This window comes from Sprattus sprattus, assembly GCF_963457725.1.
Source record: "Sprattus sprattus genome assembly, chromosome: 2".
Lineage (NCBI taxonomy): Eukaryota > Metazoa > Chordata > Actinopteri > Clupeiformes > Clupeidae > Sprattus > Sprattus sprattus.
This window is the reverse complement of record NC_137921.1, coordinates 45,690,949-45,716,060: the sequence shown is the minus strand read 5'-3', so window position 1 is coordinate 45,716,060 and position 25,112 is coordinate 45,690,949. Positions and strand designations below refer to the sequence as shown.

The 25,112-nt window shown below is 43.4% G+C and overlaps 1 protein-coding gene across 1 annotated transcript; it reads right to left on the bottom strand.

Annotated features, from left to right (window-relative positions):
- Window positions 1-405: 405 nt before the first annotated feature.
- Window positions 406-24,159, bottom strand: ccdc50a (coiled-coil domain containing 50a). Its single transcript, XM_080831868.1, has 11 exons — window positions 24,048-24,159; window positions 18,792-18,854; window positions 12,224-12,353; window positions 9,190-9,280; window positions 8,503-8,605; window positions 4,130-4,263; window positions 3,597-3,650; window positions 2,910-3,020; window positions 2,556-2,635; window positions 1,736-1,845; window positions 406-1,315 (listed from the first exon to the last, which is right to left on the bottom strand). Exons 1-11 carry the CDS (start codon window positions 24,094-24,096, stop codon window positions 1,296-1,298), a joined length of 945 nt encoding a protein of 314 aa, XP_080687994.1. The 5' UTR covers window positions 24,097-24,159; the 3' UTR covers window positions 406-1,295.
- Between the last annotated feature and the right edge of the window lie 953 nt (window positions 24,160-25,112).

The window sequence follows — 25,112 nt, the reverse complement described above, 5'->3', positions numbered from 1 at the left end:
GTGCGCATTAAGACACAAGCATTTGCGCCTGTATTATGGATCATGGCTGTATTCCCTTGTCAGGTCTAGCTACCAATGGTGTGAAATTTCCCTTTTTGATGTTTTGTCAGCTTAAAAATGAATGCCTTAGTATTTTATATATGAAAGTTGTTGATCTATTTTTAAAAAATTAAATAAAATAAAAATGTCCTTTTTGCAAATACTTGCAGCTGAGGTTACTCTGTATACCGACCATGCAAATATTGCAAACTGCTGTTGCTTGTTCAACAAGAGCTCAAAACTGAAGTAAGGGAGATTTTGAACTCAGAGAAAAATGTTCATGGTAAATAAAAACAAACAAAATTCACGTTTTGGATATGGACTCTCCATGGTCAGTTTTAAGCTTCAGCTCTACAGTGTGCATCAAGGGTGGAGGGGAGGAGAAAAAAACAAACAAAATATACCTTCACACTCAAACTCTTGAGCTATAATAAAACACTTTGGAGTTAACCTTCAGCCTGCATGCATACACAAACACAGCAGTAGCAGTAGCGATGCATTCTGTAGAGACAGAGACTGAGAGAGAGAGAAAGACTGATAGACATATACAGACAACAACCAAGCGTAACCTGTGAACTCCAGGTCAAAATGTCCCTTGATGACCACACCTCTTCAGGTTCAATATACAGTGAATGACCAATAATCCTGAAAATTCAATTTCTTCTTTTTTGTTGTTGTTGTGTTTAAAAAGGGGAATCCAGGACCCAACTCCGTCCAGTGTGGGTTCAGACGTGGCTTAGAAGATCCTCAAGGCTCTGCTGGACCAACACCAAACCAATGGCCAGGAGGAGAGAATCATCAGAGACAAAAAAACACAAACAGCATCCTGTGTACTCGTCGTCAGTGTGAGTGTGTTCAGACAAAGCCATGAGACGTCCAAACAGCAACAACAACAACAAAAAAGATCATCAATGTTCCTCTCTCATTAGAGTCTCAATGATTTCCATAATCAGAGAATGTCGTGATTGGACAGTAGGATCGTCATTTTTTGTTCTCTTGGTGTCGAGCTGATTTAATAACAACATAAAAAAAGGAACTGAAACAATAATAAAAAAAAGATCAGCAATGCTTCAGAAAGCTACCCAAGGTCCAGCAGGTCAGCCTGGGAGAGGCATGATCGGAAAAATCTCTCATGTTTTGAGTAAGCAAAGGACTTAGCCACCTCTGACCACGGTACAGTGACAAACAAGACAATAAAATAAATAATAATAAAAAAACGAGGAAGTAGAATTCAGCACAAGCAGCAGGGGCTTACATCACTGCTTATAGTAGGAACCTGAGAGAGAGAGAGATAGACAAAAAGAGAGCGAGAGAGAGAGAGCAAGAGAGGAGTTAGGGGGAGGGAGTGAAAGGTCAATCGGTTTTATGGTTCTCATAATCCCTGCCTCTAGCCATTCCAGAGGAGGCAAGCACTGCTGTAGGCTCTCTACTGTGGTGTGTCATGTGTACCCATTCTCAACAGTGACTTCTTATACACCTGCCAAAAGGGCTGGCCATAATTTACAGTGCACAGCTCATACAGATTTTTAACTCTTCTTCACCTAATTTTACAGAAATGCATGACTGCTATAAGCACCTACTGCTAGCCAAATGTCACTCTTGATATTCTATGCAAGTAAAACTGTATGATACACCATAAGGTCAAAGTAGAAAAAAAATCCATGATTTAGTCACTGAAAGTGGTTGGAGGACTCACCTTTGTAGGCAGCATCGGGTCGGGTGGCGGGCCGTGGAGGGTAGTGGGGCTCTGGGTAGCCATAGTTAGACTGCACATTCTCGTATTCAGGTGTGCGGGGACGGGCAGGCCTGGGGAAGAGAAGGAGACACAGGCTGTCAGTTGGAAACTTTTTTTCGTTAATGTTTTCTTTCCACCGTATGGCACATGTAGTTGTGACTTCTTTGACCTGCACCATTCTTTACAACATTCAACTTGGCAAAATGGAGCCTATACAGCTTGGCATTATATGGGACAACTCTGGTACTATAGCTGTGCTATACAACCTAGAAAAGTGAAGTTCTTTGTAGCAGAAACTGGATTTGTTTGTTTGTCATCCGTCTCATGGCATGAGATGTATTACAATACATATATGGGGACACACATTAGGGAATTAGCTTAAATGGTGGGAGGAGGACATTAAAGGATTAGCAGAGTCAAAATGTCTAAACTAATCCAAAGCCATGTGGTTGCAAAGGTCAGAAAAACACAGGCCACAGCCTGGCCAGAGGACCCCCCAAATGTTCCCCTTCTTGAATGTTTAGAGCTAAGGAAGAATTGCATGCCAGATTGCTGCAAAAATAAATAGCCGGGCCTCTATAATTGTGTAGACATTATCCCATTATAGACACATTATCCTTTATCATTCCAGATTTTCCCTTCATTCAACCTTTTCTTTTAGATTACAGATTAGATTAGATTAATGGATGAGGCCTACATGGCAGTCAGCTCGTGTTTTGGTTGGGAGTGAAGATATTTATTTGTGTGTGTGTATCTTTAAGAAAAGGTGTGTAGGGAGTACCTGGATGGTTTATGATTGCGGGCTCTATGCTGGTCATACTCTTCTCGTGATCTGGGTCGCACTACCTCCTCTGGTGCTGGCTGAAGTGCGCGCACACACACACACACACACACACACACACACACACACACACACACACACACACACACACACACACACACACACACACAACACACAAACACACAAACACACAAACACACAAACAAACACACACACACACTTAACATCTTGAACTGCGAGAATCATAATACATTACATTTAGAATGAACTGAAATCACTAAAATAATGTAACTAGCAAAATGTGCGTATTGGGATGTAAATGTCTGAATGTAGAGTTAGGCCATATGTCATTACCTTCCAGTCGCCTTCTGGTTTTCTCCGGTCCATGGCTGGTTTCTCTCGCTCTCGGTCCCGCGATTTCTTAAAGACTTTCTTTTCCTCCTCCATTATCATCCGTGCAATTTCCTTTAACAATCAAAACCAAATTACACATCAGTCTCTTCCCCAAAAAAATCACAGCACAACCTCTTAACCGGACCACACAGACGGACAGATGGCAAACCTGCTGCCATTTGTATCGCTTATTTAAACACAGATATTTAGGGCACAATACGAACATGCAATTTATTCATGCTCAGCAATGATGGCAGGACAGTATCCATCATCAGATTAAAATAAAATAAATGTGTCGTTGTTCCATATGTAGGCAGAATATCAAAGGATTTTCTCCAACACAGGGAGATATACATTCCATTTGACCTTCGTCCAGTTTTCATCAAGCTCAAACAGCAGATAAATCTAACCTCTTTATGTTGGCTTAGGGCAATTTATTACGCTACCAATTCAGTTAATCCATCAGGAAGTATTTTGAAGGTCAACTAAGTCTAAATGTGTACAACCCTAACCTCACAATCAGCTTCTCTGTCTGAGGCTATATTTAGAATGTATTTATCCTCAATGCAATCTGGGTTTTTCTTTCGTGGCTCCTTTTGTGTCTATTATTGAACTGAACACATTACTCTGGTAGGAATGAAGCCTTACCTCATCCTGAGCCACCTGAGCAGCCTGGGCGTGGCGCTTGCCCATCTGACTGGCCTGTAAACAACACAAAGGGCAGGATACGAGTTAGCACCATGAGAGCACATGGTGTTTCCCATATCTATCCGGTGAGAGTTGAACCCCTTCCTGTAATCTGTGGAAGACCTGGTTTCACTGAATGTAGAGTTAGGCCATACGCACTGCTCAAAGAGAAAGGGGAAATGTTCGGGTACTTTCCCCCTCACATAAGCGAACAATTAAAACCTAGAGAATGTGAAAGACAAAGAAGACTGTGTTGATGAATGCTACTGCAGTGTTAAATGCAATTTCAGTCATCCAGTTTATGGTTACATGTTTATGTGTATGTTGACTTGAGTGTGGTACTGAATTCTATTTGTAGGATGTCCCTCTTCCACCAAGTCTTGCTTTGCTGGTGACAGACAGCCTTTCAAATCTCCAAACAGAAAACAAAAAAAATCAAAAAAATGTTGTGCAGTCATTATTTGGCCCTGCTGAGGGCGCTGTGGGGCTCCAACCTTGAGCTCCTCCTCCTGCAGCAGGCGCGCCACCTCCAGGTCCCGCAGCTCCTGCAGCTCTTGATCTCGCACAGCCATCCGGCTCAGGCCCTGCTGCGCTTCCACCACACCAAACTCCCCTCGACCTCCACGGCCTGCAGGGGCAGAGAGAGAGAGAGAGAGAGAGTGAGAGAGAGAAAGCGAGAAACAATAATGAGAGAGGACAAAAAGAAGAGCTTTGAGGTGGACAGAGGAAGCGAGGAAGCGAGCAAGCGACAAAGCATAACATGATAAGAAGAGAGAAGGGTAGCGTGCTCAACGGAGGGTAAACTGTGGGAGGAAACCAGAGATTTTCGGAAAAAAGTAATTAACAGAGAACACACTGGCCACTCGTATAGAAGAGCTTAATTTGTCCACACATATGCACACGCACACACAACACACACACACACACACACACACACACACACACACACACACACACACACACACACACACACACACACTGATGAGCCAGTATTACATTCAACACAAATATGGATACCGATTGTTTTGTTGAGGTCAATGGGAAGCATGTGGCATGATTCGGTGAAAAGAAATCATAATTCCCAATAAAGGATGATGGAGGAGGAGGAGGAGGAGGAGGAGGAGGAGAAGGAAGAATCTGAAATTCGTCACCATAATTTGTGTTACAAGAAGCCCCACCACCTGGTGATCCAGCGCAGGAAACGGTGATACACCCAAACACAGACACACACACACACTCAGGTACCCCATACCTCTATCCAGAGGGGAGCTGGAGAGGTAGTTGAGCTCCCTAGATTGAGAGCGCACCCTCTGGACATCATCGTCCAGGTCCAGAGCCTCCCTCCTCTCCCCCCTCCTGGGGGAGCGAGAGCTGCTGGGCTCCTCAAACACATCACTGGGCCCCGAGGGGAGACGCAGGCGGCTCCTGGCCTCCTCGTCCTCAGACCAGGAGCCTGTGCGCTCCTCCTGATCCCTCTCTCTGCTCCTTGTGTGACCATTGTGATTCCTCTTCTCCCAGTCTCTGCCTCGGCCTCTAAGGGCATCTTTGGTCTCGTGTCCATCTCTGCCTCTGGACCAGTCTAGTTCTTCTTGTCTCTTGTGTCCATGTCGGTCCCGCTCTGCGTCACGATCTCGATCTCTGTGTCGGTCCCTATCGGACTCCGTCATCTCCAGCCTGTCGCGGCTTTTGGCCCTTTCTCTGGGTCTCTCCCCGTCCCTCCATGCATCTCTTTCCCTTTCTTTATCCTTCCTCCTGTCCCTGTCCCTCTCCTGATCCCGGTCTCTCTCTGTGGGGTAGCTGGGCTGTGGAGGTCGGGGGGGTCTCTCCTTCCTGCGCACCACCGGCTCGTCCTCCCACTCCTCGGCCGGTGCGCCTCGGCCCCTCCTGTGCTCGCCCTGCCTCTCCCTGCCCTCAGGGGGCAAGTGGTCAGGGTAGTGTCCCCCTCGCCTGTCCTGATGTCTGTCCCTGCCGGGGCTTGCATGGCGCCGGGGACCCCCCAGCTCGGGTGGGTCGTACTCGGGGTACCTCCTCTGCCCGGTATCTGATGACTTTTTGCGGCTATTCTCTGGAGAGGGGTAGCCCGTGTCAGAGGGGATTCGATGAACTGGGAAGAAGCAGGCAGGAAAAGGGAGAAGGCGAGGGAGAGTGTTTTGGAAGGAGGGATGGAGGAGTGTGCCAATGAGTGGACACAGACAGAGAGACAGGCAGACAGACAGACAAGGCCAGGGGTGTTAGTAGTCATGATGGGTTAGTCACCTGTGAGAATAAGTTACATGAACATGAAAATGCTCACACAATACCATCGACATTACACTTTTTAAACCAAAAGAGCCTGACCCAAGACCCTGAACATGCAGACCTGACGCAAATACAAATAAATGCAAGTGTAACAGATATGGGAGTGGAAAAATGTGATGGTTTTTGCTTGTTCGCGCTTCGTACATACAAATACATTTATCTGAACTTTTTTGTTTGTCTCCCTTGTACGTCGCTTTGGACAAAAGCGTCTGCTAAATGACTAAATGTAAATGTTTGTCAACAATGACAACAGATTGTAAACATGAACACCAAACTACCCAACCAACCAGTTCAAGCCCTGTGTGATGAGCACATGGGTGAAAACAATCACTGGTTGCTCTGAGGGGCAGAGCACTTTGAGAACACCTCTCTCAGCATGAGGTCATCAAACTGGAATGTCAGGTATTCCTGGCTGTTGATCCAGTAACAGGTCGAGCCAGGCTGTGTACTTTTGAAAATCTTAATTGCAAACACAGGTGGTTTTCTATAGGTTGGGTGGAGATGCCAACAACACCACATGTTCTGACATTTCAAAAAAGAGGACAATTCATTCATTTTGAGTGCCAGTGCCATCAAAGCCATGCAAATGCCTTCCAACTATTCATGACCTCCCCGACCAGACCCGACCAATAAATAAACCAACCCTTAATGCGGCAGATAATCACTTTCTGAGCGTCACATCTTCAGCTAGACCGTGTGAGTGGATCAAATATGGAAATGCAAGCTTGTTTACATGTTGCTCCATGTCCAAAACAAGCCACCCTCCTTCGGGGCACCCGGCTGAAGTGAAGAGGACAGGCCTGACAGAGCGCTGACAGAGGGAGAACGCGTCAGCCTTCCACTGCCTCTGGAGGTCTCAACCGTCAACCAAATGAGCAATGCAACAGCTCACCCACCATATCTTCATCTCTGAGCTCTGGTTTAACAGTGCACCAAGAACATTATGCACAGGCCTTGCTTAAGTGTTTGCTTTGGCAATAAAAGTAGTGGATTAAACGAAATAAAAACATGTTCATAACAAGACACAACAGAGACGTCCTTCACCTCTACACCCCCCTCAGTGCAGGATTTTAGGGTATAAACACAGTTCTGAAGAGCTGCAGGTTTACTGTGAAGGCTCCATGGCTCTGTAGTCGGCTGTGTAGTAGGGGCTGGTTCTTTTTTTTTTTTTTTTTTTAAGGGGAAACTGCAGATTAGCGTGCCTACACTGCCTTTGGCAGAGAGGAGGGTGGAGAATTACAGCGCACTAAGGAAATGCTGCCAGAGAGATAAGGCGACGGAGACAGAGTGGGAGAGAGAGAGAGCGAGAGAATGTGGGTGGGTGTAAATGTGTCTGGTACCATATCACAGAAAGAGGGAGAGAAAGAGAGAGAGAGGGAGAGCGTGAGAGAGAGAGAGAGAGAGAGAGAGAGAGAGAGAGAGAGAGAGAGAGAGAAAGAGAGAGGGAGTGAAAATCAAACAAAAAAACTGGGAAAGTATTTGAATGTGATAGACTGGAGCGTGAGCTCATATGTCTACCTCAGGAATGATAGACATAAAAAAATAGGTACTTTGTGTGTGTGTGTGTTGGTGTGTGTGTGTGTGATGGTGTGTGTGTGTGGTAGCTTAGAGGTAGCTTATCCAGGCTATAGGTGCTTTGAAACTCAGGTTTGGAACCAACACAAAGGCCGCCGCAGAAACCTCTTTTACACAGATGACCCTAAGTGGGTCATATGCTTCATCCAGAACAGACAAAAGAAATCCTGTTTGTCTTCCCAAGTGCAGAGGAAGCCGAGATGTCTATAGCAACATTCCATCACCGACACTCACTGCTAATGACGTTTCAATAGGGAGGGGTGTATATGCATGTGTATGTAACCGTTTCATTGATTTTCACAGTGTGATAATTCAAGCTTCATCCTCCATGGCTTCATTCACATCACATTTTGTCGTCCTGAACAGAACTGTGACAGAATGTTTTGAATGATTTCGGCAGGAACAGGGGTTGCTTCAGTCACAAGTCTGGTTCCACTAGTTCTTCCACTTGCGGTCATGTGCACTGGGATACCAAAGCTGACTGGACTAAAAGCAGAGTAATGGTCTAGGTTTCTGGCTGGCTTTTGTCAGCTACTCAGGATACCAAGTGAATCTAATGACAGAAAGCCACCCCAATCTGTTAACATTAAACAAAAGGGCAGATATACTTTTTAGACGTAAACAAGTCCTTCTGCTTTCTCAAAAACTAGGGGCGGTCGTCTGTGACTCATGACAAAAAAAACTAAAATAGTTCACAGCTCTGCATCAAAACATCAGAAACTGTAGCTGTTCTCCACTCAACTTGACAAAACTGTTCAACAAGATAATACCCAGCAACCCATCCGTAATCTACCATCTACAGAACTTAGCCAGCCAGCTTACCACTAACCCCCCCCAATTCATGCGTCACACACTGCTCCTTTCTCATCGTAGTATTCACGCATCACACACCTACTTTCTCAACATAGTATTCATGTGCCACACACCTCCTCTAATCATAGTATTTATGCGTCAAACACACCGCCTCTCATCATAGTATTCACGCATCACACACCTCCTTTCTCATCATAGTATTCCTCCTCATGTTTGGGCTCCAGCTGCTTTTGACGTTTCTTCTCCTCTTTCATCTCCTTCTCCTGGAGTTTACGAGCGATAGCCTAAAAACAAGAAGCAGAAATGCAAAAGGGCACATAGAAATAAATAAACATTGCACATGAAATCTATATTTCATCCAGAGTAATACATTAGATTCATTATTAAAGTCACTCATTTTGTGTTCTTAGGGTTCCCTCAGAGTAGTCCCAAAAGTGTTGTGACATGATTGAACCTAATGTTGATTTTAACATTTGCATTCATAGGTCATCAAAAGCTACAATTGGTGCTTCACAACATCAGAGACAGCATGGGGTAAGTGGCAGAAATGTATTGTAATAATCCAATGCAATCAATGTGTTATTTAGTTGTATTTAGTTAACCTTGACTGCTAAATTTCCTGAATGGAAATATGTTTCACCACAAGAGGCAGCCTGCTTCGTGTGTTTACTTCCTGGATGAAAGAGGCATTCACTTTAATGGTCATATTTCATCCAAGGGGTAAACACATGTGAAAGCCAGGTTAGCCCACATGTCATTTTGCTGATAACACTAGCTTGGGGGTGGGGTTGTAAAGGTGTGCCATCTTTCTGTGTTTCCTTTTGCTGAATGAACCCTAATGAGAACCAGGCTGGTCTGCTCTTCTCACCGCATCCTTCTCCTCCTGTTGTCTCTGCTGCTCTGCCTGTAGAACAAGCTGCTCCTGGATCTCCTGGGCTATCTCACTGTCAGTCTGCTCCCTGGAACAAACACACACACACACACACACACACACCCCAAATTCAGACAATGACTTCTCACATGACACTGCCATGATGACAGAATACCACTTTTAACCCAAAAACACCACCATCAGTAGCCTAAATAATGTTCTTTTATGGCGGTCAGTTATGTCTGACTAGGTCCTTTAGTCAAGTACATTTCTCACCAAATTAGGGAGGGATGCACTGATACCAGTATCGGGCCGATACTTCGTTAAAATACTCGTACTCATTTTTGAATTGCCGATACCAAGCACCGATACCCAGTGTTGCGCCTGAAAGTGTTGCGCGTTGAACATAGCAGTCCTAGCATATCCAGCGTGTGTGAGAGCGCCGAAGTTGCGTAGAGGCTGAGAGCGGAATTGCAGACAGATAAAGATTTTAGAAAAAATATAGCTAGCAACATATTGAAAATGTTTGGAGCTGTGAAATTTGTAAAAACATTTGAATTATTAACCATGAACTGAACTAGTTCATGTAGAAAAAGAACTTTCCCAACACTGCCCATAAACTAGCCTACCACTTAACAGTATTTCCCTACATCAAACTGGTCGCGCTATGCGGACACAAAATGTGATTTGTTGTCCTACCAGTCTTTGCCCTACTAGTAAGTACCTTATTTGCCGTCTTGATTTGTCTTGTGTTGCACTTGCGTTGCACTTGCGTTGCACTTATGCTGCACTTGCTTGATGTTTGACTGGGTTAGGAAAGTTTGTCATAGTGTCAAAGTAGGTAAATGTCAACAGGTTTTGCTAAATTTAGCCGCTAGCATCTGGTTAGCAACTAGCAATTCCGTTGTGCTGCCTTTACAGCGATTTGGGCTCCGTTTAAGATAAATGACGACGACAGGAGGCACAGTGTAAGATCTGCACTGCTATGGTGTTGAGGGGTGGAAAGGAAAGTACTTTGTTTAACACAAGCAATTTGATTAAACATCTGAAGACGCACCATAGTGCTAAGTACAAAGTTCACTAATGCTAGTGGCGAAAGACCAAAGAAACCAATCTTAACCTGACGTCTTGCAAAAGAAAAAAAAGGCGCACGCACACACACAGTCAGAGAGAGAGGTAGAGAGAAAGACTTAAAGTACCACATAGGTTAAGTGATTGTTTGTGTACTTGAGCAGGAGACTCTTTTGATCCTTTTGTAGTTGAAATGTGCTCATGTGCTAATCCAGTCATAGTTCTGTTCACTTTTTGTTAGCAGACTGTGTTGTTAACTATGTAGCAAATTGAATTGCCCTTATCTGGTTATATTTGCATTTTGTCTAATGTGATACTGACTTTTTGAAGGCTTTTTTTTTTTGTTAAAACCAGAAAGCTCTGTTTATTTTTGGCTTGGGATAGCCTTCTGTTAATTTTGTACTATAGACATAATCTGCAGAGGATAAAATAAAATCTGCCTCCAAATGAATTGCACTTTCATGGAGACCAAATCTAAGAAGTATCTGTACTCGGTATCGGCAAGTACACAAATAAAAATACTCGTACTCGTAACGGTTTGTAAAAAAGTGGTATCGGTGCATCCCTGAAATTAGGTTAAGTAAATTCCGCCATACATTTGCCAGCCACACTTTGTTCAACAGAAAATCTGTTGCCTCAGTGTCACTATCGGGCTAGCACAAACAGTACAGTTTGTTCTGCAGTCGGGCAGCTGGTGTGGGCGTGTTCCTGAGTGCATGGCCTTGCCGTGTGGTTCAGCCTGCGGGACACACTGTGCCTCCCTGCATCACTGTCAGGATCCTCCGATGATAACATTAGCAGAGACGAGTTATGGGTGTGTGTGTGTGTGTGTGTGTGTGTCCGTGTGTGTGTTCATGTGTGTGAGTGTGTTCGTGTGTGTGTTCATGTGTGTGTGTGTGTGTGTGTGTGTGTGTGTGTGTCTGCGTGTGTGCGGATCTTATGTCTAATGACAGCACACGCATATTTTTCATCTCCCTCTGCTGCAGTCTCACTGTTCTTGGTTTTTGTTTTTCTTTGAACATTCTTCAACAGTAACTGAGAGCAGGACTGACTCAAGGACAACAGAGGCCGACAGGTTCCATGGATAGATGTCTCCCTAAGGAGACGACTTACTAAGCAGAGCTCTTAGCGTTTCCCATGAGGGCAGCCTGACCGGACAGTGAAGCTCCAAGATAGGATTCATGGTCAAACAGCACAGCATAGATCACTCAGAGGGATATAAAATACAAGAGTATGCAACATGGCGGCCTTTAGATAATCACACATAAGCCCAGAACTACGAAGAACACAAGGGAATGTTGTGAACATTAAGAATCCTAAAAATGAACTCCAGGGTTGAAAATACTAAGGCCCTTAAGGGAGGTGTTTACTTTCTGCTTTGGCTGCTTCAACGTCTCCTTTATGAGGAGGTGCTCCTTACATGATTTACGTTACATTTATTTATCTTATACTTATGCAAAGCACCATACAAATGCGCTTACTCTACAACGCAAACACAACACAGCAGGCCGAGGACAGAGAAGAGAGACTTGAGAGAGAGATTCATGAAGAGAGACCAAAGGTGATGTATGATCTAAAAGAGGCATTAGATGTATAAGTGCAAAAAACAATACTATTAATTCATTTAGACTGTAGTTGTGATTTCCTGAGCAGCTGGTGCAGCAGAAAATCTCTGACTCAACAGAGGCTTTGATACTGAATCGGCAGTCTCAAACATTAAGTAAACATTTAAGTACAGTCTGGGCCTTACGCCTACCCTTAACTCAGCCCTCAACGGAGTCTCACCCTTTTTGATGGAACAAAACACTCACAACAAGCTTTAATGGCATTAGATAGAAGGCTTGACTAGTGAGGCTGCAAGTGAAGGTTAAGACTGGCCAGGAGTAGGTGCGGGTCGGTGAGTGTGACAGTGTGTGTGGGTGTGTGTGTGGAAGTGTGTATGTATTTGTGTGTGTCTTACAAGTGTTGGTGTTTTTTCTGCTTCTGGTCCTTGGCTCTCTTGTCTTCCTCATCTTGCAGACGTTTGGCCACTAGTAGGTCTTGCTGCACAAGGCGGCTCCTGTTGATGTTGGACGCCAAATGGCTCTCAACTGGGTGGAGGGAAACAGAAAAACATATTAAACTATGCTTCTCTTCATAGTCACACACATACTTACATTTAAAAAATAAAAAGCCAGAGCCAAACATTGCATGTGTTCAATGAAAAAATATAAAAAAAGATCATGTATGCTGCAAGCCTAGTCTAGCTCCAACTGTTCCTGTGTAATGTACTGTCCATCAATAGTCCGATAAAAAGATACATATTTTTTATTTGCTTATTTTAGGGGTATGTTTTCACTCAACCCTCAATCAGGTTTTAATGGATGGACAGGCCAACAAAGGAAAATCGAACTGGATCGGCGGCCCTTAGTCCTGGACTCCATTTGCTGAAGGATGAGGACACAGGAATCAGCAGCATGTCTACAGTCGTGGCTAAAAGTTTTGAGAATGACACAAATATGCATTTCCACAAAGTTAGCTGCTTCAGTGTCTTTAGATATTTTTGTCAGATGTTACTATGGAAGACTGAAGTATAATTACAATCATTTAATAAGTGTCACTGGCTTTTTCAAGACCTCTGCAATCCGCCCTGGCACGCTGTCAATTAACTTCTGGGCCACATCCTGACTGATGGCAGCCCATTCTTGCATAATCAATGCTTGGAGTTTGTCAGAAATAGTTTTTTTTTTGTTTGTCCACCCGCCTCTTGAGGTTTGACCACAAGTTCTCAATGGGATTAAGGTCTGGGGAGTTTCTTGGCCAATGGACCCAAAATATCAATGTTTTGTTCCCCGAGCCACTTAGTTATCACTTTTGCCTTATGGCAAGGTGCTCCATCATGCTGGGAAAGGCATTGTTCATCACCAAACTGTTCCTGGATGGTTGGGAGAAATGGCTCTCGGAGGATGTTTTGGTCCAGCAAGCGCCAGGACCGTCTCCTAAACATGATTCAGCTGCGGGATCGGGTCACCTCCAGCACAGAGCTTGCTCAGGAATGGCAGCAGGCAGGTGTGAGTGCATCTGCGCGCCCGGTGCACATATTGACTTTTTGCATTAACTTCATGTTATTGCCAATAAAAGCCAGTGACACTTGCTAAAATGTTTCTAACCATACTTCAGTCTTTCATTAGTAACATCTGACAAAAATATCTAAAGACACTGAAGCAGCAAACTTTGTGAAAATGTAAATTTGTGTCATTCTCAAAACTTTTGGCCACGACTGTATCGTTACGACTGGATGGTCACAGACTACAGTTTGTAAATAACACAGTCATAACCTTGTCAAGGCCATGTAGACTCTATTTAAGATGACATTGGTAAATCAACCATACAATTTATCCCCCCACCCTGATGTGTGACGCACACGACACATTGACGAAGGGTACATCAAACATTTATCAAAGCGGCTGCTTCTCACATGTTTCGCACTGATCGTAGTCTGTGGACGAACCCCGTCAAACCATAAATCTGCTGCAAAGAACTGGAGACTGATTTATGTTTGCGCTAGCTTCGTCTAAGGACCTCTGATGCGAGAGGACAGATAAGTCACTCAACGGATTAAAACTGAACAAAATGGTCAACCACCTCTGTACTGACAGATATGAGGGTACTGCAAGAAATCAATTAACTTGAGTTAACTTATTTCAGGTCCAAATCTATGTACCCCTGATTGAACGTGGTAAAATTCCATAAGCAAATGGAAACAAAATCTCCAAGTGTCTCATCAATCCCACTGACCCCAGCCGTGTAGGCTGGCAAGAGCGTCACATAATGTCACCTCTTCTCATCCGATAGGCTTTCAGTCAGTTCTTCTTCTGGAACTTTCCGTACGTTCATCTCTCCACTCTATACAACAACATCACAAACAGCCCGGAACTCTTAAGAAACTATCCGTTCTGATAGGGCACAAAAAAACAAAACACAAAATAAAACGATTTGTCAGAGGTACATTTGATGAAGCATGGGCCAACTCTGCCTCGGGTTTAACAACAAATGTGCCTGAAGATATGAGTTAATTTGTGGAAAAATGTACATGCCTTCTTGTGGTCGTTCTTCTTTCACCCCAGGCACAGAAATCTCAGATGGTGCACCGAGCAGCCAGCTGCACTAAACACCACCAGGGCTATCAGTTTCCTACCCCAGAGCAACAGAACATACCCATCTCGAACTGCTTTCCTAACACCCAAATCAGGCCTACAGTACTGGGACTGTATGATGACTGGGATGGTGCGGCATGATTGCTGGGCAGGTCTGTGCAGTTCTGCATCTTTTTGGTCAGGTCATTACAGCTGTGTGAGTAAGAGGCATGTCGAGCTACAGTGGGTGGATCAGCAGTATCGCTGTACCTGTTTACCATGTAAGGATGAATAAGTTTCTAAAGGATAGGTGTGTGGAGTTACCGGTGTGTCTTTGAAAGTATATGTGTGTGTGTGTGTGTGTGTTCCAGGAATCTGTCATTAATCCATCTGTCAAAGCCATTGTGATATTGTGATGTAATAATATGTTGGATTTACTTTATGCCGTGTACTGACACCCTCCACATAAGCGCAAGTATGAACTAATTTGCGCACCAACAGTGATATGGAGGGAAAAAAAGAACATTGCTCTTTTTAAAATTTCAAAAGCCCATAAACATATATTATGACTGCATCAAACATCTTGGGTGATTTAGTTTGTCTGGAACACATAGGCTATGACGGTTATGGGGCTATAATGTTCATTAAATAATGCTATTTTATTTACATTGTTGCAAGTGGAAATGATGGACATGTTAATTTGCATATAGAGTGGGGAAGTGAGAGCCGATTACCGAAGTGGTCATTGGAATCTCTTGGGGGGACACCTTCTAATGCCCGGTGTGAACCGCCGTCCTTAGAGCTGTGATTAGATCACCCAAGACAGATGTTAATACCAACTGTGAAAGGCCTACCACCTCCCCACACCCCTCACCATGGACTTAAACAGCACCCCATCAACACCTCACCCCACGTCAGGAACACTGAGAACGATCCTCTACCCACCCCAGCCCGACCCGCCTGAGAGACAGCTGGAGTGACTGCACCAGGACAAAGCTGTCGTTCTGGATGGTATCAGACTCATCCTGAAGGCCTGCGCGGACCAGCTATGCGGGATTCTATAGCACCTCTTCAACATTAGCCTGAGCAAGAAAAAGGTTCTGGTGCTATGGAAGAAATCCTGCCTAGTAACGGTACCAATAAAGTCTTCTCCATCTGCAGATGACTATAGACCCGTTGCCTTAACATTCCACATCACAAATGTCCTGGAGAGACTTGTTCTGGCTCTTCTCAGAACTAAGATGACCACCACTCTGGACAAAGCTGGCAGCAATGACGTGTCCTTTGATTTCTTAAGGGCCTTTAACACAATATAGCCTTCACTGCTGCAAGGGAAGTTCCAAAAGATGCAGGTAGACACCTCCAAAGCCTCCTGCAGGTAGAAACCTCAACAGGTAGACACCTCCACAGCCTCCTGCAGGTAGACACCTCCACAGGTAGACACCTCGACAGCCTCCTGCAGGTAGACACCTCAACAGGTAGACACCTCAACAGCCTCCTGCAGGTAGACACCTCAACAGGTAGACACCACAACAACCTCCTGCAGGTAGACACCTCCACAGCCTTCTAGATAGACACCTCCACAGGTAGACACCACCACAGCCTCCTGCAGGTAGACACCTCCACAGGTAGACACCTTCACAGCCTCCTGCAGGTAGGCACCTCGACAGCCTCCTGGAGGTAGACACCTCGACAGCTTCCTGGATTATTCACTTCCTCACAGACAGACCACAGTTTGTGTGACTGAGGGGATTTGGGAACAACCATCTCCTCTAAAATGTGGCCGAGACAACAGAGATGGTAATGGATTTTAGGATGGTCAGGGCTAATCTGAACACAATTTCCATCCTGGGAGAAGAGGTGGAGGGCTAAAGATACCTGGGTGACACTTTGATAACAGACACACAGAAATGTAACACTGAGACTGTCTACAGAAAGAGACAGCAGACTCTACTGCTTCAGGAAGCTCAGGTCCTTCAATGTGTGTAATTTTGCATATCTTTTACCAATCTGTTGTGAAATATTCTTTGCAGCAATCTGTTGGGGCAGCAGCATCAGAGCTAGTGGCACTAAGACACTGAACAAGTTGATCTAGAATGCTGGCTCTGTGCTGGGGACTGCTCTGGAGCCTCTAGAGTTGGTTGTTGAGAGGATTTTGCACAAACTGCTCAACATTGTGGATAATATTTCACATCCCCTTGCATGATCTACTGGTCAGACAGCAGAGTGTTTGAAGTTGAAGGCTCTGTGTCCGGGATAAGAGGCTTATTCTTTGAGTGGTAATGCACTATGCACATTACATATGTATATATACAGTATAGGTGTGTGTGTGTGTGTGTGTGTGCATACATATGTACATCTACATGTACATGTAATACTGTGTGCTTTTTTTATTTACCAGTGTCTGTTTGTGTGCAAGTTGAGTCACATGTTTTGTGATTTTGTGTATATTATGTGCAGATAACCTGTGAGAGGACCCAATGATGAGATAGCAAATTGGCAAGCACCAAGACAACTGGCTGCCAAAGATGTTATGCAGTCTAGCGGTGACACCACAAGCAGACAATGAAAACACGAAGACTGTGTGGAAGGAAAGAACAATAGCAATCAAGTTTTAGAAATGGTGTCCAGACTTTTAACACTGCATTATTGAAACAAGGCAGTGAAGAAAGCTGACCCAGAATCCTTGACAAGTGGCGCTAGAAGGCACTGAACAATGCTGACAAACACAGTGGAGACACTGACCCTAAACAATAGCCGCCGAATTCTTTAGAGGCCTTTTAAAACCTCACATCTGTCTATGGGGTCTGATTTAATAATGAAAATAAAGCCTTTAACAGCAAGCAGTGCTTACAAACCCATGATTATTTCATCCTCCACCACAATTTAATCCCCAGGACACAGCCTTGTTAACCACACCAGTTATCTGTACTGAATGCCTTGATGCTTGGAGGAAAGGACAAAAATAAAAGTGTTGCTACCCTTGCAGGCTATGACTTCACAGACCGGTCAGGGAGGCCCCTCTGAATAAAACCTGAACAAGACTAATGTCAAGAGTGCGCTTAAGTGGCAATGCAAGCTGTTCACTGAGTCCTCCGTAACACCTACACAAACAAGAGTGAAAGACCCCGCAGGATAAAAACCACATCTGTTCCAGTGCCAGTGGCGGAACATGCCTCGTTCACGTTCTCAATGGCCTGAGGACACAGACACAGAAGCAGTAACGTGGCTAACTCAAGGGGGTTCCCATATGGCTCGGAAAGTCTATCAATCTGGAAACCTGTGGCATTTACACGCCCTGCATGTGTCAAGGGCAGAAAAGTCTGTACAAGCCTTCTTGGCTTCTTTTATTCCTTTACAGATCTGAGTGTGGGGAAAATAAACTGTGTGTCCCGTCTTCAATGCCACTGTAAGAAAAGCACAGAAGAATAAAAGGACATCTTTTAATGGCCCTGTGATCGTTTCTGAAATCCTCTGAGCATCTGTTTCTGCTTGTAAGCATCTGAGTTCCTTGTTGATTTCTAAAGAAGGGCAGTCAGCGGTTATCTCTCAAAGCTCTGATCATATTTACTGTGAGGGAAATGAAGTAGGGCAAACGAGGTAAGACATTTTCATGGCTAAACTGAATCCCCTTTTAAGAGGGCAAATGACTGTTGAATCCCCTCCATATGTGTGGGCGCGTGCACACAGTTTCAGATTAAGAGGTGCAACCTAATCTCTTACACACACACACCCACACAAACATCCTCCCCCACAGCCAAAAATCATTACAGTACTTAAGGAACTGCTTGAAACTCTAAGTGCAGTTAAATCCTATGTCGCCCTAACAAGTGACATAAGAATGGACAGAACAGACCCATTGCAACTACGTCAATAAGGTTATTAGATAACAGACATAGCTGAGGCCACCCATCGGCCTTGTCCAAGTTCAACAAGTGCAAAAGGGGTGAAGGGATGGGGAGAACTTCCACTGGGTTTCCCCACTGCCTGTTTTTTTTACCAAGTGACCCCATATCTTTCCCAGCAGGGCTAAAGGGGGTTGCTGGCTGAGAGGAGTTTGCTCACTGTGTGAGACATTACAGGTGGTGCACTCAGGATGATGAGATCTGTTTCTTTTCAGAGAATGCATAAACACAGAACCCAAAAATCTTCACTGACAGAGGAAACCATATTTTATTCAAAATGATGCATGCAGTAAAGTCAAAGTGTGACAACTATGGATGACAGTCAGGCAAAGAATAAGACTGAAAACAAATATGGAAAATCTGGTAATTTCCCCAGAATTTACAGCAATATCATTTCTCCTCTTTTGACTATACGAAACTGTAGTGAAAGAGCATGTATTCCCCTAGTCTAGCAGCCCTAAATTCTAAGCACTGAAGTATAAACAAAGACAATGAAAAGGTCACTTACTTTCCTGTTCCTGCAGGTTGTGGGCCAGGCAGTGGTCCTCCAGTACAGCAAAGTCCCGACACACTGTGGGGCAAGAGACAAAGAAGGTGATTTTTTACTTCTTCAGTTCTAACCATGAAAAGTGGTATAATTTCTGTTTCTGTTATTCTTAAACACGTTATGCTTTTGGTTTTAAATGACAAAGGCAAAGTTCAGCTCAATTTTCCACAGGGTTATCTGTTATCTGTCTGGCTGATGGCCTCACACTTCTGAAATCAACTGCTGTGATTCCCCACTTCTGATCAACTACACAGTTGGTGTTTGCAGCTGTGCTCATCTGTGATCATTAATAATTTGTGTTCCATGAAATGTAAAATTGTTCATAATTTACTTGTATTAGTCTGTAACTTGCATTTCCTCTAAATGGAAAAGGCCTACACTGCTGTTCCACTGTAGCCATCTGACTTCACGACAAGTTTATAAACACAAACTGGGCACTCCAATCTAACACAGGATTTGTCGCAGCAGCTCTGCACCAATTACAAGTACCTGCCCTACTTCACTCCAGCACTGAAGAGATTTAACCAGGTGTGCTGGCAAGGCAGAGCAGGTCCTGACCAATCCTGAGCATGGGTGCATGGCAGGATGTGACAGAAGTTTGTTTTGTTATGTAGCCTAGCCCAAGTCCAAGTGCAAAGTAAGCACTCCGATACTTGGAGGGAAGAAGAGTAGAACTAGGCAGGTGTTTTACTTTTGTGGTTTTAAACTGAGACATTTTCCAGCAAAGAAAGACTACCGTTTGTTTGTGCTTGTTGTATTGTTTGTGGTGTGAACTTCAGAAATATAGTCCCTTCAGCAACTGGTACTGAGGTCTGACTGAAATGGAAACACAGCTGTTACAAACACAGCTAACTGCCTGATTCGGAGGATAAAAAGCAGCCAATAAGGATGTGGCCTAAATGTAAGCGGTCACACTGGGTTTTAGCATTGGAGCACTGAAGCAAGGAATGAAAGGCTTAGAGTGGACTAATCCTTGGGGTTACATGCAAACATTAGCCAAAGCATAGTAGATAGTATAGGACCTGCACTCAAAAGTCAGTTAAAGCATTTAAATTACTATGTCTATAAATGGCAATTTCTTAATATCAACATTTTCAACACCCTGAAAACCTCATGATTTAAGGAGAGTGGCAGAGATTGAAGGACCTGTCAGATCCCAAAGACCTTAAATGCCACTTACTCTAAACCAGGCATAAATGGACTGATGTGTAATCTACTCGCTCTCTCTCGCACTTCAGACGTTGTGCTGAGGGGTGAATGTCTAAGTGTGCAGCTCATGGCATCCTGAGTTAGGCTTGTGATCAACTAAAAATACAGTCAGAGGAACAGAAACCTTGGGCAGCTGCTGTGACAAACTGCACTATTATGGCACAGAACCAATCAATATTTTTAAAGGCGAAATAGTGCACACGAATGCCACCTGAAAAGTTTCAGTGTCTCAACAAGGCCTGTTTTCTGAGTTCAGTAGTAGATGCGCTGTAAAGAATGTCTAGGAATAACAGGCCAGTCTTATTGTATGACCCAGAATGACAACCTCTGAAGCCAAATGAGCAACTTACATGAAAATAGTTAAACCATAATGTCTGAACAGATGGCCTATATTTCAGAAAGCATCAGACTCAAAAGCCTTTCTTGATGATGCACCTTGTACATAATGTTGTTCTGCCTTGTATTCAGTGGTGACATTTTAAATAGTGATCGAACATATTTAACTTAAACTAGTTGCTACTAACAATTTACTCAGTCATTCATCTTGCACAGAGCCGGCATTTTAAAATAAAAGCCTGGTCCTTAAGCCATGACTAGGGTAATTTGAGCGAGTAGAATATCAGCGAAGGCCAGGAATTGTCAACACATTTTCAATAATAATATTTTCTGTTCAGTTTTCTTGAACAATAGTACAGGATAAGTTCTGAATATTAACAAGAACAAGTGATTTTGGAATTCAAAGATTAAAACAAAGGCATGACATGTTATTTCCATTTAATTTCAATAAACTACCTACTTTGGATAAAGTATGGCTAAAATTACCATATAGGCCTACGTTTGGTTGTGAAACAGCTATAATGAGTGCCTCATGAAAAATAAAACAAACACATATTAAAAAGACAAAATAATCTGTCTGATGTCTGTAGGGTTAAAAGAGAAACAAATATCAGAAAATGTCGCACAATTTTTAGAAATCACCACAAAATTAGTAATTTTGATCAAAATCCAGGAGGGACTGTCTAGAGAGAAGCAGACTAAGCCGAAGTGTCTTTGTTTGCTCTTAATCTCCTATATGCTGGTTTACATTTAAGGGCAGTCACTGATCACCAACAGAGACATGCAACCCTATAATCAGCTTATTGAGAAGTAGTGGCTAAAGGAACCTGTCTTTTCCAAAATTAGTGTTGACGTTGAGGGGGCATTACTTGTAGAGCCCACAGTCAAGAGACTAGACACAAGATAACAGAGACTGCACTTTTTCAAAAAATATGTTAACCACTGTACCTGCTTTTTTTCATACAGGATAACCCATCCTCTCTTGCTCACACTCACACACAATCATAGTTCTTGGGGCCGGTTTGTTTGCCTAGCACGCCGGGCAGGCCGTTTGTGAATGCAGCTTTCTGTTCCCCTGTGACCGCCCACAGAGACATCTGTTTCCTCCGGCAGGGCCACACGGGCCTTGAATCACCCAGTCTGTTTCAGAGGGTGTCAATCTCTAGGCTAACCAACAGAGTTAGCCAACTGTCCGTGGCTCCACAGAGGTCATCTCGCCTCTTGCTGTGCCAAGAGAGGCAGATAGCGGTAAGCTACGATTAGGCTTTAGATATGTGATTAACATTTTTTTGGGGAGCTTATGACAATATGCTGGCAACTAATTTATACAGATTTGGAAAGCCGAGAAGGAATGCCAATATTACGGCAAAAATCTGCCTAATTTGACATAGGGTACCTGGTTGGGTCAGAGCAACCTCTGTGTGGATCTGTGGTCAACAAAACATCCATCTGTAGACAAATTAGGCGTACTGGCCGACACACTTGGCAAAAGCTCTGAACATTTTGAAAACAAATACAAATATAGTCACTCTTGGCCACTCTTGTATAATACAACTGAAAATCAGGCTGCTGCTTGAGTGAAAGCAGATTCAACTTTAAGGTTCAAAAATAAAATCTGTGGAACATTCCATGGCCTCTCACCAGAGTGGCAGACTACCAAAAAGGAATGGATTGGTGCTGAGGCCAAACAGGTGCTAAGGAAATTAGGCTGGCCAATACATGCCTGCTGTGGACAGACACAAACCACAGAGATATGGCTTAAGACTACTAACCACATCTCACCATATGGCACTCTTCTTTAAGCACAGTCTACCAGTGTTTTCCCTAACCCAGTCAAGTTCACACAAACAAAACAAGCCGACTACATAGGTCAATATTTATTTTACTAAACCCTTAAAATTGTAAGCCATTGCAAATTTGATTTTGTATTGCTGAAATTCAAGTGGATGCATGAAGAGGCTACAGTCCAGAAATGGGCATGTTCAGATACAAGCAATTACAGGTCATATCCCTGTATGCTGGTGGACCTAGACTCTCTATGAGAAATTGAATATCACTTTCATGACTTTCAGTTTCACCCAATTAGCTTAGATGGGGGAAAAGTAATCTTAGGCTGAGCTAGAACTTGATGTCCGTCAACTTTCTAGGAAAGGGGGAACATGAGAGGTAAAAGATGATGGGCTAAAAGTCTTTCTAAAAGTTATTTCCTTTTTCTTTTGAGGCCAGACCATGAAAAAAAAACACTTCCTACAGCCTCATTTACCGGAGACAGTCACACTTAACCTGTGTTAGCAAGCAAAACACTCTAGGACAACTGCACCAAGATGAAATAGTGAGCATGGTAAAAGCAAGACCATTGGGATCAAAATGCTTTTTGAGCAGTCTGCTAGAACGTGGGAGAGGCCTTGGCCTGTTGCAAAGCAAACATGAGCCCCAGGCAAGATTTCTTTTCACAGCATAATCCACACTGACATTATATGGATTGAGGGCAACTGTTCTGTTTCATGAGATACAATCTGTGAACATGATATCGAAAAGGTACAATGGAAACAAATTAATTTACAGGTGGGAGTATCTATCCACATTCCAATAATGACGGGGGGAAAGGTGGCAGTGGCAATCATATAAAACAGCTGGATTTAAACGTCTTCACGCTCAGCACTCTGAAACAAAGAAAACTTTAACCATTTCCTTGCAATCACACTTCAGGCACTTCATTTTAAATATGAATGCGGGTGAAACTATGCAAATGTAGTGATTCGTGTCAACTGATGCCTGAGCAGGTCTCGCCTCACACGACATTCATACGGCGAGACATGCTAGCTAGTTGCTCTCATAACTGACCTATGGCTACCACATACAATGATGTCATTAAAGCACCACTAACGTTAGATTTAAAAACGAAACCAATATTTAGATTACCTTACACTTCAGATAAGTGCCGTAATATTAGTACTTTTTGTGGTTCGACAAAGGTCTAAAATTGTGAATGAAATGTAACGTTTCACTACAATCTGATTAATATCCTACTTCGAGTATCGCTGAGGAAGAACCCTTTCTGCCAAGTCCAAACCTCAAAGCGAACATAAATATAAGCCACACCTAGCAAGCTGGCTTAAAAGCTAATGATGATGCTAGCTATTATAACCAGTTAACTATAATGTCAAATATGATCAGCAACGTGATTTCCAAAATCTGACACAATCATATACAGCAATCAATTGGTTAATACAGAAACAATATTAACCCATCATTAGATAGCTAGCTTTCACGAGGTTCAGGACAAGTGATAGCTAACGTTCATTCAGTCAGCTTCTTAAGGAAAATACCCAATATGCAAAGCACATCATGCTATGGTATTACGTTATGGGACGACGCTGATGGATTGTATTCAAGCTAGATAATTTGGTGTTTACCAAATCACTGAACACGCATTTGGCTACACCCACAGTAACATTATCGTTTGTGTTCATTGTATCAACATAACGTTTATTTTCGGAAGATTTAATTTCTGGTTAGTCATTGTGGCATTAACGTGTCATTTGATGAAAACAGATCCGCTGCAAATAAATCGTTGCTGTCACCTTCGATACAAACTATTCAAAAATGCTATTCAATGTCCCATCGACAGGAATACTCCATAGCTAGCAGGCTGCATGAGCACAAACTTACCCTCTTTTACTCCAGGCAGATTTTCCTGATCAATACTAAAATCAGCCATGTTGTCGGCAATATTTCAAACGTGTACGTCCAATTATGTTTCCACAACTTCCGCCAAGGTTACAGGAGACAGATGGATTATTTATTCAGTCAGTAAACCGATTGATGGGTCGCGTAAAAGTGTCCTTCTGATTAGTTTCAGTGACTGGAGTGCGACGCTGACAGCCTGATGCACTTAGAACGCCTCCTTTCCTCCCCAGCAGCTGTGTGTATAGGCTATCAATTCACGTGAGGACTGTGACTACAAGCAGGGCGGAAAAAAAGTCACTAGGCTACGGACAGCAATGTAGGTCAATTTGGCTATTTTTTTTTTTAAACGCGTGGTGAGTAGACGTTAGTCGTCGCTGCAGGTACAAAGGAAACAAGTTTACAGGATGCTGATCTGATCTGTTGTTTATCAAAACCATGTAGATAAACAGAAGAACTAAGAGCACCAACTCAGAATTGTGTAAAAAGGCTTCATGGAATAATGTATAACCCAGTGATGTGAGAATATAGCCTAAAGGCCACAAAATACCTATGCCACTGCCCCTAAATTCCAGCCATCTACAACAGGATCCTACTGTCAGTGCCTCATTTATCAGAACAGAAATAAATAACGTCATGTTGAGACAAATTGAATGGCAGATATCTAATTTAGCTAAAACAACTTGAATGCAGCAGTCTCACAACTGACAATGGGGCACATTATTTCCTGACAACAAAGCATGCCCTTCAACGGCGGTCTTTGCATTTATGGCAAAGGGGACAATTCTATTCCCCACAAGTGCCTCCAACTTCACCTTTAGCTAATTAAAATAAAAGACATCGACTATCATTCCAGGGACACTTTAATAGACACAGCTAGTAAAAGCATCCTCTGTTTATGCCTGCACTTAATTGAATTTACAACTCCAAGAATGACACGATACGATATTCTGTCTTAGAGTCAAGTCTGAAATCATCATAGTTCTGTCAGGGAGTAGAATGGTCTCTCTTGAGTGAAGATGGGCCAGTTTTACAACACTGGTGAGCTAT